The sequence below is a fragment of the Cricetulus griseus genome, chromosome 2 (assembly GCF_003668045.3).
Source record: "Cricetulus griseus strain 17A/GY chromosome 2, alternate assembly CriGri-PICRH-1.0, whole genome shotgun sequence".
Taxonomy (NCBI): domain Eukaryota; kingdom Metazoa; phylum Chordata; class Mammalia; order Rodentia; family Cricetidae; genus Cricetulus; species Cricetulus griseus.
This window is the reverse complement of record NC_048595.1, coordinates 11086462-11103061: the sequence shown is the minus strand read 5'-3', so window position 1 is coordinate 11103061 and position 16600 is coordinate 11086462. Positions and strand designations below refer to the sequence as shown.

The window sequence follows — 16600 nt, the reverse complement described above, 5'->3', positions numbered from 1 at the left end:
CTTCCTCAGGTGGAGCTAGGCCAGAGCCCAAGGTCTGAGGACAGGCATGTCATGTAGAGGCCATCTGGGTCACACATCAGTAAAAACAGTGGGAGACTGTTCTGAGTCTGAGACCTTGCAACTCAGTTTCCTCTGTAAAAAATCCCAACCACACTCGCTATATGGAGTGGTGGGGACTGAAGGAGTTAGAGAACGGAAATCCCAGCTCCATAGCTAACAGTAGGAGATGACACTGTTTCTAATACCCTGGCACCATGGGAGGGTGCAAAGACAATGCATGAGAGCCAGCTCTGAGGGGTGTGACTTTTTGCTTGTTCTCTGTCTGCACTCAATTCTTCATCTCTAAGATGGAGATAATTGTGGCTGAGGAACGGGTGGAATGGGTGAGTGAAATTGTGTTCGTAAAGAGTTAGGTGAAAGTTTGGCAAAGGGGAATGTTGGGCCCAGAGTGGCCATGTCCATTATCACAGCTTAGAGAGTTTGAGACAGCTCACCTTGGGACTCTGAACCCAGAGTCTGTGGGCTTTTAAAATTTCCGTGGCTAAGTCAGAGGACTTACGTTGAAAAGTTATGTAGTCTTGTAGAGTTCATCTGGGGAAGGCATCACAGCCCCTACTGGATTCCTAAAAGGGTCCAACCCTTAACTTTGGTCAATTCTCTTTACTTTACAGGTAAGGAAACTGAGTCCCAGAGAAGGCAAAGTGTCCTGGCCCAGGAATCTCGCAGCCAGGTATCTCTCCATAGGACCTGGGCTGTCTAATGTGGGACCATCTGCTTCAGCTCTCCCATACACCCATGGTGGTGCTTGTGAGTCACACCTTTCTCAGCTCTGGGTGGATTTCAGGCTCGGCTCCTGCTATGGACCAGCCTTTGTCCCCCACATCTGTGTGTCTATGTGATGGCATCCGGTTGGGTCCTTGGGAAGCGTTAGGATTCCCTGACGTCACTGGTGGCAAATGATTCTCCCTTCCCCGTGTGAGGCCCCTGTAAGAAGGCTGCCATGTATAACCAGGAGGGGTACCCTGCAGGAGCCTGGCCAGCCTGGCACCTTGCTCCCTTAGACTTGTAGTTTTCAGAGCCAGGAGAAATAGGTGTCTGTTGTTCATTCTACCTGGTTGGTAGCATTTTGTTATAGCAACCCAAGCTGATGCAGACAGCCATGCTTTGGGGACAGTGGTGGACACTTGGGCAGTGTCGGGGACTCCTGGCACTTCTGAGAGCTGAAGCCAGTGTCCCCACATGCTCAAGAAACACAGGCAGCATGGAGGAAACCTCTAGGATGTGGGGTGTGGTGTGAGCAGGAGGGTGTCTAGACTTTGGGGTCTAGAGGAGGGAGGTGGTCAGGAGGTGGCTGGGAGGGTGCTTCAGGAGCCTTCATGAGGGAAGGCCCGATGGGGTGAAGGGTGCCTCCCTTCTGGCACCACCCCATCAGCCCTTCCTTCCTAGACTGACACCTCTACTGCTGGCTCCGAGTTGCTAGCTTTCCGACCCTTTCTCTGAAATACTTGTCACCTTGGCCTGGCACCAGGGCCCGTCTCCTGATGCATAAGATTGTGTTATTCTGCTTTGGAGCTGGCCTGCTTCTCCACCCCTCCGCCTCCCAACTCTCTCTCCCTCCCTCCCCCCTCTCTGTTAATGCACAAAGCAACTTCTGCAGACAGTAGCACACACCATCAGGTTTGATTAATTAACTGTACAGAAACGATGGGAAACCAGCGAAGGAGATAATTATGCAAAACAGACCGTGTCAGGTTTACAAAACTGGCCCCTCCCCACTCTGAGCACCAAGGACTGGGTGTTGGGGGAGGTGGCTTCCCTTTTCATGAGAGTTGCTAAAAAACGGACCCCTCGGAGGTCAAGAGAGAAGTAGAAAAAGAGTGGGGCTGGGTGGGAGTGGTATGGGGGGTGCTCCAGCAAGGACAGTCTGGATTCTGAGATGGGATGCCAGCTACCATCAGGTACATCTGCTAAGAGAGGCCTAGACCAGTTGGCTACACTACTCTGTAAAAGACTTCCACGAGACTATCCAGCCCCTTTGCCTCCGCTGTCTACCCTCCTGCTCCATTCCTTTACTCTGGGGTGGACAGACCTGAGCTTTGACATGTTGGCTGTGTGGCCTAATCCCTACCAGCTGGGCAGACAGAAGCATGCTGGGAGCCACCCACTCTTCTGGCGCCCGCTCTGAGGTGGAGGTATAACACCAATGTTCTGGGCGTGTGTGCCTCCTGTGCGTTAGTTTTTCTATGGTGGCAGGATACATCTAGGCCATCTTTGCTATCCTCAATATCCTGAAGCTTAATGTGACCCAGTATCCTGCTTGCCTGGGTGACAGGGAGGCTCAGGACAGAAAGTCCTTGCTTTTCCAGGTTACAGTGGCTTACCTGCGGCCAGCCTCTGCATCACGGTAGTCCTCGATGGCCAGGCGGAGCTTGCGTCTGTGCAAGGAGCTGCACACACCCAGGCCCAACTCCAGGTCCTCGTCACTCAGGCTGAGCAGCACCTGCTTTCAGAAAGTAGAATTAGTGCCTGGAGGCAAGAGATGGGCCAGAAGTAGGGAGACCTGGCCATGGCGCCTGGAATCTCAAGCCCTGTTCACTGCTGCTGCGGCCAATACAGAAGGGTGGGAGGGAATGGGCTACTCAACCACACCCCCCTCCCAACCCATCCTCCTAGACAGGGCACCAGACACCTCTGCAGCCTGTGATGGTTGGAAGCTCCCAACAAAGCCTGTCTCTAGGGAGTGGTGGCACACTCCTTTAACTCAGCACTTGGGTAGCAGAGGCAGGTGGATCTCTGAGTTCCAGCCTGGTCTACAGAGCCAGGGCTACACAGAGAAACTGTGTCTCAAAAAGACAAAAAAATTAAAAAGCCTGTTTCTAGGAGCTGTGGGACCCATGTCCCTTGGGACCGTCTTGCTTCAGCTCTTTCCTGATGCCTGGTTGTGTCTTCCTGTCACCCCTTGCTGGGCTCCTGGATGCCCGGGCTCAGCTATTGTTATGGACCACCTTTGCGGGGGATACTGCTTGGACCAAGATGGGTGGGGCCCCCATCTAAGCTAAAGAACTCCCCAGTCCAGCCCTGATGGATCCCCGTCAGCTAAGGAGAGGTTCATTCCAATTTAAGGACAAAGTGGCATGACTCCAAAGGGCATTGTTTCCTTGCTAGGGAGACTGATTTATTGGTGACCCAGACCTGCAATAAGTTGGCAAACTTCTATCGCTATACCTCCTCTTGTCCCTGGGGGTAGAATGAAGACAGTCAATTCCTGGGAGGGGATAACACTCATGGGAAGGTACAGGGTCACCCCCGGGGGCCCAAGCTGCCTACCTTCCCACTCTTAACGTTCTCTGCACAGGCCTTGACGTACATGGGCATGGCCATCACCACCTCCAGCCAGGCCTGCACTGTGCCAGCCTTCCAGTGGGACATGGGCGTGGTCCTCACCAACTCCACATGCTGTAGACGGTCCATCTGCTCCTCTCCCTCAGACAGGCTGAGGCTGTGCCGTGTGGGGCTGCACTGGCTGTCGGAGTCTGCAACACAGGAGTACACACAGCCTTGCTGTGGGGAGGAACCACATCCTGGGTGGGGGATGGGGGGACTCTAAGGCACAAAACCAAAGTGGCTTTCCTGGTAGTTTGCCCATGCTCCAGTGGGCGGCCTCATATCCATGCACACACAAGAATCACTGATAATTCTCAGGGGTCACTAAGGAAGAAGAGGGAGAAAGAGAGTTGGGAGGGGGATATGTGTGTGTGTGTGTTTGGGGGGCACCTGGGGAGAGTTGAATGGGGATGGGTGGGGTGATTATGATCAGTAGATGTCTGAATTTGTCAAATAAATAAATAAATCAAAGTGGCTCTCGTTGCCCACCCATCCCCCATTACAAAGTCCTCTCTGCTTCCCACAAAGATGAAGAAACATGATATTCCAGAAAGAAATAAGCCTAACACAAAAATGTAAATCTCCCAATGCTGCTTCTAGACAGCAGCTGTTAGTATTTAGTTAAATAGTCTCCAGGAGACACAAACGCCCCCGTTCTCACTGGAAGACCCACACACATAGATCTGTTCTGCTTGATGCTTTTGGCCAGACAGTGTGTGGGATATTGTTCCTTCTCAGTAGAGAATTTCAGTGCAATCTTTTGACAGTGTCAGAAGGAAGTTCATGGCTGATTTTGCTCTGCATAGGCTAGGGGCACAGTAACAGAGTGGGGTTGTTTCCAGTTTTACACCATTATAGATAGATAGAGTGGCAACGAGCACTTTGGGCAACGAGGTGATTTGTTTTCTTGGGATAGAGAGGACCCAGCTCCATCTGTTAACACTTTGAAGCCTGTCTCTGAAGTAGCCTCATACACAGAAGGAAATGAACCCCCAAACGGTCGGCACAGTTCTTGTGTTGCAAACATGAATACTTGAGTTTGATTTCCTGAATCCACATAAAAAGGAAAAACAGATGGGCCCGGAAAGATGGCTCAGTGGTTGAAGGCGCTTGCTGGACAAGCGTGGTGACCTGAGTACAACCCATGTCAAAGCAAAGGACTCCACAGTTATCCCCGGTGTCTGTCTCTACATGTGCGTTGTGGAATGCATCACCCTCACACACACACTAAGTATAATCATATGTAAAGATAGGACAGCCATCCATTCTCGTAATCCCAGGCCTGTGGAAAGTGGGCACAGGTGGATCTCTAAGGCTTATTGGCCAAATGGCCTGGCTCTTAGGAGAGGGCAGTCCAATGAGTCACTCTCAAAAAAACATAGGTGGATGGTGCCTGAGGCAGGAAAACTGAAGTTGTTCTCGGGTCTCCACACTTGCATGCACACACAGGAACACACGCCCTGCACCCATACACACACACACACACACACACACACACACACACACAGAATATGTGAGATGTCTAATTTTAAACAGCACATGGTGGGAATGTCTGTAAGCCCAGTGCAGGAAGGTCAAGGGTTCAAGATACGTACACAGATATGTGTGTGTTTGTATATGTGTGTGTATGCATATGCACACACCACAGTACAACATGGGTAAGTGTTAAAGTCTTTATGGAGGATCAATGACATCGCTGAAAACCGCATGAGTGTGTGCTTCCTTTTCCGTCATTCAGGCTTTCTGCATTGACTATCTAGGATGAGAATCTCTTGTCTGAAATGCCTGGAACTGGAAGTGTTTTAGATTCTGGATTTTATTGTTTTCTCTAGTTCTGGGATATCTGCATATGTGTAAAGGCATGTCTTTCGGGAGGACCCAGGTCTAAACACAGAGTTCACTCCAGGTTCCTGTGCATCCTGTGATGATGATGGCTTTACACAATATTGTGCAGAATATACAGTTTTGCATTGCAAAGTTTTTGCTTGTAAAGGTTTATTTTTATTATTTTAAAATTATGTCGGTATGGGTATGTGCATATGAGGTCAGTGCCCAGGGAGGCCAGAAGAGGGTGTCATATCCCCTGGGGCACAGGCAGTTGTAAGCCACTCAATGTGGGTGCTGGGAACCAAACCTGGGTCCTCTGGAAGAGCCATCTCTCCAGCCTCATGCCATAGAATTTTCTTGAGGGTGTCCTGCTAGAGCTCAACACATGTTATATTTTGGAACATTCCACGTTTTGGATTTCTGAATATAGTGATCCACAGGGAGTGCTCACGCAGGGCTGGACTTGTTACTGACTTTGGAGGAAAATAAGAGGTGACGTGTGGTCTTAGTATTTGTCCTCTGCCACCAGACCTTGGTGTTGTGCAGACCCTGGTTTGGGGCAAACTTCCCGAAGCCTCAGTTTCTCCATATATTAAATAAATATAACAATGCTATCTGCCACCTAGTGGACAGGTATCTCACACCTGTGACTGTGATGACATGGAAGGCCCTCCTTCAGGAACAGTTGTTGACACTTGCAGCGAGGGCCTTTCCCAGGGACTTGGGCACATTTGGGCCAAACTTCAGCAGGTGCCCTGGTCTCATGCATTGCTTAGATAAGATGCATTTGTTGTTGTTGTTGTTCAACCCAGGTGCCAAGGAAGGAATTGTAGAGAGCCTGGGTTAGACCCTGGTCTGGGCTGTGTGGTCAGGGGCAGAGGTGGTGGAGGGTGAGGGGTGGAGCTGAGATTTTTGTGCCCGATGAGTACGTCTATAGCGCTTGATTCCCAAGAAAGGGGTCTGGGAGAGGGGTGGGGGGGACGAGAAAGGAGAAGGTGAGAAGCAGGTGTGTGTGTGTGTGTGTGTGTGTGTGTGTGTGTGTGTGTGGTGGGGAGGGGCTGAGCACAACAATCCCAGCCCTCTAGAAAGACATAGCAAACCTCAAAAGGTGAAGAGAAAGAAGAGAGAGGGAGGCAGAGGGGAGGCGGGGAAGAATGACTGACAAGTGAACACAGATGAGAAACAAACAGCCTGTGCATGCTTTGTGTGTGCATGTGCTCATGTGTGGCTATGTGTGCATGATCGTGCGGGTTCGTGTGCAGATCCTCTGTAGCCAGCAGTGGGGTCTGTGTGTGTGTGTGTGTGTGTGTGTGTGTGTGTGTGTGTGTGTGTGTGTGCGTGTGTTCATTTTCCTTATGCCTCCAGTTGAGCATGGAGCCCAGGGCAAGGGAACACAAGGGGTCATTCAGGCTTCCACCATCAACTCACACACTCTGGTTTAGGCACACAGTTAGCGTCCCCCACTCTGAACTGTAACTTGGAGGATGTGGCAGGAGGAGGTATCTTTAGGGCAACACAGCATCCGACTAAACTGTTACCTTCTTCTCAGCCCCCAAAGGAATAGAGGAATAGTCATGTTACAGCCTAGCTGCCCAGCCAAAGGGCTGGAGTCAGAGGACTGGGGCTTTGCTGTCACTACCAACACACACACGTATCTCATGCACACGTCTCTCTCTCTCTCTCTCTCTCTCTCTCTCTCTCTCTCTCTCTCTCCTGCCCCCCCACCACATCTTGCAAGATACTAAGAATACTGACATGCTGATCCCAGCCTTGCTGCAGAGGCTTCCCAGGAGGCCACAGGACCTGTGGAAGCCATTGTAGGTACCAAACATGGGGACTGATACAGGGTTGCATCCAACCCTTTACACACTTTTTTGAAAAGCCTGTGTGCGGCTCACTGGAAGCCCTTTTGCCTTGATGCTTGAAGCCCTTGGTTCTATTCCCACCCTGGGGAAAACAGAAAAAGCCTGGTCTTTTTTTTTTTTTTTTTCTGGGACCATAGCCACGCCCTTCAGTTCCTCACCTCGCCATCTGATTTTGCTCACGCTGAGGACCTGGGTATCTGGGACAGAGATCATCTGGCCCACAAAGCCCCAAATAATCATGTCTGGCCCACTGCACAAAGCTCTTGGGAGAACGGGCTGGCCTGGTTGTTGAAGGTAAACACGGGAGCTTTGTTCACTATTGCTTTATTCTGCCGGAAGCTTCACTCTCTGCGTCTCTGGTTTTTATGTAATTGTCCTCAGAGTGTGGTCCCCGAGACGTCAACTTCACTATCACTTAATAACAAGCTAGAGATAAAGGTTTTAGGACCTCATGTCTCCTAGAAGAGCGACTCTGGGGTTAGCCCAGCTTCCACAGGTGTTGTGGTGATTTTGAGGCATGCTTTAGTGACCCCTCTCACACTCACTATGCAGGGTCAGCTGACCAAGACCTACAGCTCATCCATCATAGTCTTAATGTCCTGTCTCAAACAGTCAGAATGGACACCAGGGATTCCCAGCACCTCTTGCTTCTACAGTGCTACAGCCTAGTTTTAATCCTGAAGACTTCAGTAATGGGGCACGGTCATCATGACTACTTTACATTGATATGTAATTTTTGCTTGAAATAATTCACCTAGACACGTACCAGTTTTGTTTGTTTGTTTGTTTGTTTGTTTATCATTTTCTGTCGTCTCAGAGACAGATTCTGGGATTCTATTTTCTGACTTCCCAAGAAGGTGATTGAAAATCTTCTTTGGGCTAGGTGGTGGTGGCACACACCTATAATCTCAGCACTCTGGAGGCAGAGGCAGGCAGATCTCTGTGAGTTTGAGGCCAGACTGATCTAAAAGTGAGTTCCAGGACAGCTAGGGGTGTCACACAGAGAAACCGGACTTGGAAAAAGAAGAGGAGGAGGAAGAGAAAATCAATCTCCTTTGATTGAAAATATTTGGGAGGAGAGTGTGAAGCTTTCAAAACTTTTGTTTTTCTGAAGAAAGCTCGCATCTAGCTCCCAGTTGGGGGGAAGCACAGTAACCCCCCCTCCACACACACACAGTGAGGGGTTTCCCACACGTTGTTGCTTCACATGGGAGAAGCACACACCTGCCACGATGCACTCGTGGAGGTTGGAGAACCACCTTGGGTGTCAGTGATGCACTGTTCATTCTGTCCTGGCGTGGTCTGCAGATGCTGCTGGTGTGGGCCGTTCATCTGTCCTCACATGAAATAACGTGCCTGGCCAGTCTACTTGATTTTTCTGAGACAGTGTCTCATGTAGCCAAAGACTGGCCTCAAACTCAGTATATAGCTAAGGGTGACCTTGAACCTCAGACCCTCCAGCTTCTACTTTCCCAGTGCTTGGATGACAGGCGTGCACCACCACACTTATGCAGTGCTGGAGAGCAAACTCAGAGCCTTGTGCTGAGAAGCACTCTAACAAGTAAACGACACCCCTTGCTCCAGTCTCCTTACTTTTTATGACCTGGGCTGATTCATGGTGAGGCTCAATATGTGTGCTTATTACTGGAGAACACTGGGAAGGGTTCTAGAAACTGAAAGAGCTGGGATGGTACTCAGGATGAAGCAGCTGCTCTGAGGCTAGGCAATTGCTGCTGGCTCTGCCTGTTGAGCTAGGGAGCCAGCAACCCTACCATGAGTGAGAATGAGACAGTGACAGACAGGCAGGCAAGAAGACAGACGACACAGACACACAGACACACAGACAGACACACACACACACAGACACAGACACACACACAGACACTCACAGAGGGTTCAAGATTAAGACCCTGTTATCATGTTCCCTGACTGCCGAGGAAGAGGCCAGTTAACTGCTGTCCTAGCCCAAGAAGGTGGCATGGGTACCCTAACAGGAGCCATGGACAATGGTGGGCAAGTGTTATGCTCTCAAACTGTTCATCCTGCTGTTCCCTACCTGTGGAACTGTGGGTGGCAAGCTCCTTTCCAACTTTGGGGCTCTGTTTGCATGCTGTTGCTGTCAGCCCCCCGCCCCCGTCACCAGTGTCACCCTACTCCCAAACCACATGCACACGCTCTTACTAACCCAGGACATTTTCTGACACTACACTTCTTACCTGGGATTAATTTAACCTGTGAAATCATTGGACCAGCATCCATGTTTCCCTGCAGCCTAGAACGTTTCTGTAGGAGAAGGAGACAGGCCTGGTGGTCCTGTGGAGTCTCTGCTACCTAACAAGGTGCTAGACCAAAGCAAGCGTTTAACAGCCAACTCTCATGCTTCTAGAAAGTGTGGCAGCTTTCGGGAGCACCTCCCTGCCTGTTTGGGGATATAAGCACTTCCACTTCATATCAACAGCATGCCACTGGGGATGGAGGTGGGGTGGGTGGGGTGGGGTGGGGTGGGGTGGGGTGGGGTGCTCTCAAGGCAGTCTGCCTGCAGGGCTAATGGAAAGGACCAGGAAGGGAGGAAGAGGAGCAGGTTGGTCTCCTGCCAGCCACCTCTACTCTCCTAGGCCATGGCCTGTAGCTGGCCTGTCCCACCTGACTGTGTGTAATCTTTGTCCTTTCCTCTTTGCCTGTGGCATGGCCTGTCCACCTGAAATGAGTGACATTGAGGCCCCAATCATCTTTGCCCCAGGGCTATCCTGTGCATTGAGAAGACTGAGCCATGTACCTGAACTCTACCCACAGGGTACCAGCAAGCAGTGTACACACACCAGGAGAGTAGCCTGTGCTGCCCCTGGGCCTCAGATCTCAGATCAGCCAGGCTCAGGTCAAAGCCCCTGTCCTTGGCAAGTGTCGAGGAAGCCCATATTGGTATATTCACAGCCAAAGCTGAGTTTCTATTTTTAAACTCTGCTCTAGGACGTGAAAGTGGCTTGTAATGGCTGATGATGGCTGGAGTGCATTGAGGACACTCAGCCACAGCTCCTAGGAAATAGGAGCAACACATGGGGTCCCAGGTCCCAGGAGCAGGGACAGTGTAGGTCCCAGTGAGCACAACAGCATAGGTGGTTGTCACAGCTGGTGGGGTCACAGCAGGACCTGGGGCAGGCAGCAAGGCAGCCCGCCTCTGCCACCAATGGACAGCATCCTACTCAGGGACAGACAGGCAGGCTCTCTGGAGGCCTGGGGATAACAAGCTAACTCACAGGCCCCCAGTGTGTCCATGTCCTTGGGTTACACCACTAGGCCCCACAGGGAGTGACAATGCTCAAAAGCACCACTTTAACTCATCTTTACTGCTTTGTGCTTTTTCCAGAATCACATTTTCAAATTTTGCCTTTACTGTGGCCACCAGCTAGAGCCTTGCTTGTGCTTGCTGCCTGTCTCTGGCCTCAGAGGGCCCCCTCCTCGGTGGCCTCTCCACTACAGCACAGAAATTCTCCAAGGGGTCAGGGAACTGTCTCCCCGGGCTTGGCAAGCATCCATCCTGTTCTGTGCTTTGCAATTATTTCCAGTTTTACACAGTTATCCAGTGATCATGCCAAAAAAAGAAACCAAAACCAACCAACCAAACAAAAAAAACCCAAATAAAAAAATCCTGAAACAAAACAAAAACAAACAAACAAACAAACAAAAAACTAGTTATCAAAAACTTTCTCTTCGGCCTGGCATTGGTGGCGCACGCCTTTAATCCCAGCACTCGGGAGGCAGAGGCAGGTGGATCTCTGTGAGTTCAAGGCCAGCCTGGTCTCCAGAGCAAGTGCCAGGATAGGCTCCAAAGCTACACAGAGAAACCCTGTCTCGGAAAACAAACAAATAAACAAACAAACAAACAAAAAACATAACAAAAAAACCCTTTCTCTTCCTTGGTAACTTGCTGGACTGCCTAGTAACACCTTCATTTAGGAGGTTCTTTAACATATCTATCTGTTAAAGAAGTTTATTTTCCTACTGCTTTTGGTCCATCCTCATCCATTATCCTGAGATTTCCATATCTACGTCTCTTTGCTGCCATGTTTCCTAGACAACCCTGCTCGAACATAGCTGGGTCTGAGAGGCAGATCCCATGAGAAGTGAGGCTCTTTGAGCAGAGGGCTTAGACAGAGACTGTGTGAGGCCACATCTGCCCAGCTGTGGGAAGCAGAGTTGGGGTGAAAGGGGATGGGAGCCTTGGGAGGCTCTGCACCCCTGCTTAGAACACAAATGTTTCTGCTCTCCTACCTCTTACCCTCCCCCCACAGCTGCTCTACCATTCTCTAGACAACTCATGACTCTGGGCTTTGGTTAACCAGCTACTATTAGCCTGTTGTCACTATGCCAGCCCATGTACCCACTGGGACATAGGAGCCACCGCTGAGCTAAATCAGAGGCTGGGTGAGGCTCTTGGGGACATTTCCTTTGCTAGGACGATTTTGTTTGTTGTCCAGTTTTGAGAAAGTTCATCCCTGAAATAAGCTTTCTCTGAGGCTGATCTTGAACTCCTGATCTGCCACCTCCCAAGTGCTGGGATCCCGGTTGTGCACGGCAGTATCTGACTCCTCTGGAATCATTTTGCCATTTAATGTAAACTGTCACACAGTCCCAAATGCTTCACAACTAACGACCTCCAGAACTCCGTAGGCTAGAGCTAGGCTCCCTTACTTCTGGCATCAAGGCAAGGGCAGGCTTGCAAGCCCGTAGCTAGGCAGTGGCTAGTGAATTTCCTCCCCGGTGCTAAAAGCTTCGATGAGGTTGGGGCAGCACTGTCCTTACAACCTGGACACTGCAGGAAGGCACCAAGGGAAGATGAATGTCTGTTTTTACTTGGCCCATACTGATTCCTACAGAGTCACTGGTGTGCCTGCGGCCAGGGCTGTTGCCATGCTGTGTTCTCTGTCATGGCTGGCTGAAGCCCTTTTAGAATCCATGACTATATCCACCTGGAGCCATAGCCCGGGTAAGAGGGTGCCAGGGAGCTTCTACCCTCTTGCTAAGGCCTTCTGTGCCCCCCCCCCCAGCTGCTTCTTCCAGTAGGAGCTCAGTAACGAATGAGCGGAACCTTCCTGTTCTAACCAATCACAACTGTCTGAAAGGGGGCCAGGTGCAACAGTGTGTTGCACCCCAAGTCTCACCCTAGCTAATTCTGTCTTCTTGGGCTACTATGTTGTCTCTCTGAGTCTCTGTTTCAAAGCTGAGTCAACAATAGTCAATCCAAGGACTTTAGAGAAGTGAACTTTAAAGTCAAAGACTTTCATGAAGGTGACTGTTATACTTCTTTATGTATATCTTTGCTGGGCGTTGGTGGCACACACCTTTAATCCCAGCACTGGGGAGGCAGAGGCAGGCAGACCTCTGTGAGTTGGAGGTCAGCCTGGTCTACAGAGAGAGTTTCAGGATAGCTAGGGCTGTTGCACAGAGAAACCCTGTCTCAAAGAATAAAAATAAAGAACAAAACAAAAAACAAACAAAAGCCCCAACAACAAGGAAACATTATATCTACATCCTTGGCCTCCAGCCCTAAGCCTGGCACATAGGCTGAGAGACACTTTTCATGTGACTTAATGAGTTTATGTGAAGTGCCTAGCACACGCCTGGGACAGTAGCCACTCCATGCCATACCACACTGTCTTCTGCCAGCTTTCCTTATTTAGCTCTGCCAAAAGGCAGGGTTTTTCTTCAGCCCTGTTGCTGACACTCTGTTCAAAGCCCTGCATTACAGCAGCTATCCATGACGGTGGACACACATCCCTCTGGGGGCTCTGGGTCAGTGTGCGGCCCACTTTGCCAGACTTATTGGCAACTTCACTGAAGGTGAAGCCCTGCTTTGTCTTTGAGTTCCCTGGACTCTGGAAGACAAGGTGAAAGGTGACTGCATTCTTTGACTATAGGAAGGTGCCCCCCCCTCCCCAGGAAGTCTCAGGAAGATAATGGCCTGTGGGCTGTTCTGAGGGAGGACTTCTGTCCTCTCCACCTGAGTGGCCTGACACCCACACTGCTCAGAGGTAGGAAAGGCATGTGACCTCTCAGCAGAAAAGGGCAGAGGGTCCCTGGCTGAACAGAGCTGAGCATCTGCGGCCCCAAGGCCCTGCCAACAGGAGGGAGTCTGGACCCAGGGAGCCACGCACAGAAATCACCTGGCCTAGAGGTAGTAAAGCTGTGGGGACCTGGATGTGAACTGAGCCATGGATGTGAACTGAGCCACGGATCCCTTTCCTTGGCTGGAGATCACAGTTTTCAGACTAATTGTCAATGTTGAAGCCCTGGAGTCCTGCATTGCATCTGTGCCCTCCTTCAAGGTCAACACCTCTGGAAACATCTGGCCAGCATCTTCCCCAGGCTTGCGAGGGCAGGTATGGCCTCTTCCTTTACATGGGCCAGATGCTGTCAGTGACTTGCTGACTTGCCTGTCTGCTGGGTCTCCCCAGTCTCGGAGTTTGAAGCATGGATGACATGAAGCGGATGTGTATGGCCACACTGGCATGGGGCCAGCTCACAGCGGTGGACCTGAGTCCTTGTCACCCCACAGTGTGTTTTGCAGCATAGCCTATCAGAGCTGCCCTGAAGACACAGATGTGAGTGATTTGAGCCCTCTTCACCAAGTCCCACAATCCATTGCTTCTTCCCGAGAGGCAGGCGCCAAGCTCCTGAAGGCCCCTGCACTGGGGTCAGGACGGGGGGCTCAGGACCCTGTAGTGTACTGAGGCCCCCAGCCGTGGTGGAACCCAGCCTTCGTTGCTGGCCCAGGCTTGCTTTCCCTGGGCGGCGAGCTGCTGCGATGTTAGCCCCCTTTCCATGTATTGCTTCAAATTTTCAACTTTCCCACCTCACAGAGGGAGACAGGGAGGCCCCGAGGAACTGGCTGCCTGCCTGAGAGTCACACAGCTCTAAGCCCTGGCTCCTGAGCGGGAACTTGCTCACAACCCTTTCCGTAGCGGGGGTACTTGTCAATTCTGCCAGCTCGGCTGTCACTAAGTGTGCACTTCCTGCACACACAGGGCAGGAGGGAAGGAAGCTGGGATTAACTCAAGTACCCACTGCAACCCATGATCTCTCCCACCTGCCTCTCCATGTCCTAGGGCAGTGGTTCTCAACCTCCCTAATGCTGCCACCCCTTAATACTGTTCCTCATGTTGTGGTGACCCCCCAACCATAAAATTATTTTCATTGCCACTTCATAACTGTACTTTTGCTACTGTTATGAATCATAATGGAAACATCTGTGTTTTCCGATGGTTTTAGGTGACCCTTGTGAAAGGGTTGTTCGACTCCCCAAAGGGATCGTGACCCACAGGTTGACACCCACTGTCCAGGTGAATCCTCATGTCCCTTTGTCTTGTGTCTTCTCTTACTGTAGGCTCTGGCTCCTACAGTGTTCCCTGTCAGAGGATGCCTTCTTCCCTCTCTGACCCTTAAAGTGTCCTGATAATCTGTTCCAAGCCACCTCCAGAGATACCAGCATCTTACCAAGGAAGGATGCTGGTCCTGCCCGGGAGTGGTGCCAACTGGAATGTGAATCCAACACGCCTGTCGCATGACAGGGACAGCACTTAGGCAGACCAGAGCACCCACAGGGTACCAGAAGATGCTAGAATCACCTCCTGGGCCTGTATAACAGACTCAGCCCCTCTCATAGGGGGACAGTAGGCAGCAGCATGAGACTGCTGCTGATGCCAGCCCTGATGCCAGCCATTTAGCTAACTGTTGGGGATCCCTGTGTCCCTGTAGGCATGGCTCAGAATATACAACTGCCGAACCTGGTGCCTAGCTCACCTTATATTTTTGTTTGTTTTTAAGAGACAGGGTCTCACACAACTCAGGCTGGTCTCAAACTTACTATGTAGCTGAGGATGACCTTGAACTCCCGATCTTGCCTCCCCGACCTGAGTGCTGGGATTACAGGTGTATGTCACCACACTCAGTCTTGTGGGACACTGACGATGGAACTGAGGTCTTCATTCATGCCAAGCAGGCATGCCACCTGTGGCTCTCCATCTCCAGCCCCGTTTTGCCTGTCAAGGTGCTGGAGTGACAGGCGCGTGCCACGTGCTTGGCTTTCACCTCACTTCTTAAGTGCACTGGTCAAGCGGACATGGACCTTAGGGGTTTCCATGCCTGGGCAATTCCAGAAAGAACGTGCTAAGACATCCCCAAAGAACCCGACTCAACATCTCACGGCACAGAGTACTGGACCCAAAGGTGTCGGGTGACATGATGTGCCCCACTGTTTTTCAGAGTATGACCCACACAGCTAGATTAAAACACCTGATTCTGGGCTCAGCTAAGCCAGGGAATCAGTGGATGGGAGGGAGAAAGTAAAATATTTTTTTCTGCATGGCAGAACCTGCTAGGGCCTTCATAAGTGAATGTACTCTGTTAAGATCTACAATACAGTTGCTCCAAATGTATTGCGGAGTTTTGTTCTCCTCCTAGATGAATATTATGCTCAAGGCATAGGTTTGAGAATGGGACGCCGTGGATCCCAGCACTGGGTTAGACAAAAGCACTCTCTTTGGCTGTGGTTAAGCCCCTCCTATCCATTATAGGAGGGGCAGACAGAGACCGATCAGCCCCAGTACTTTTGCCTCCTATGCCTAGGCTGCCTGGGCAACTGGAGCAGTTGCTGTATTTACCCAGCCATCACTTGGATAAGGGGGTGTCCTGCCTACTTGACAGCTGGTGACCTGTTGAAGCAAGGTCATCGCTGTCTGAGCTGAACCTACTGTGTGGACATCATCCTTGCAGAAGCCTTGGACGTCATATCTTATTTTCCCCATTGTGCAGCAGAGAAAACTGAGGCCCAATTAACTTGTTGGAAATGACTAGGTAGTGAGGGTGGGGACCGAGTTCCGACCCAGATGCAGACTCTGAATTCTGCCTCCCCATAGGAAAGACAGCCATACACGGTGAAAAGGTTGTGACCTGGGGACACGGTTGCTTAACAATTTTGCTGGGGTTCATCCAGGATCTAGCTTCACAGCTTTGTGGGGAGGGTCTCTGGCTTCACTCTGCAGGCTCTCAGAAGCCCCTAGTTCCATTCCTGTATTTCCTGGAGTAAAGGAAGAGGCTATACCATCCATGTCTGGTGGGGAGAAGGGCAGAGTGGAGGTAAAGTGGTCCACTGTAGTGGCTTTGCTCTCTTCCTATCCTGGAAACAGCCTGCACGCCCTGGGGCACACACAGGGTACCATCCCAGCTTATGCACTGTCTTAATGCTATAGAGCCTTTATTCAAATGACTTCACATGTAAAGGTTCAAGAAGCCAGAATTTGGGATTGAAAGACTGTGTGGACCTGGGGAGTGGGTGGGGGTGATGGCTCAGAGTAGGCTGTAGGCAAAGCCTTAATATGGCAATCCAGGGACTTCTGAGGTGACAGGCCACAGACGGGTAACTTCTGCCTGCCATGTTTTTAATGAAAACCTGAGGCCCAAAGGGGGAAACGGACTTGCCCATTGTCAAAAAGTCCAAGGTCAAACTGGGCAAGGGGTGACGGGCATCT

The 16600-nt window shown here is 50.9% G+C and overlaps 1 protein-coding gene across 1 annotated transcript in view; it reads right to left on the bottom strand.

The window, feature by feature from the left end:
- LOC100773492 (kazrin) overlaps positions 1 to 16600 on the bottom strand; it is a 364339-nt gene that overhangs the window by 13211 nt on the left and 334528 nt on the right. The window contains exons 9-10 of the mRNA XM_027399962.2: positions 3328 to 3533; positions 2382 to 2500 (exon numbers count right to left, since the gene is read on the bottom strand). Coding sequence (XP_027255763.1) covers positions 2382 to 2500; positions 3328 to 3533 — 325 coding nt within the window. The remainder of the gene's footprint in view (positions 1 to 2381; positions 2501 to 3327; positions 3534 to 16600) is intronic.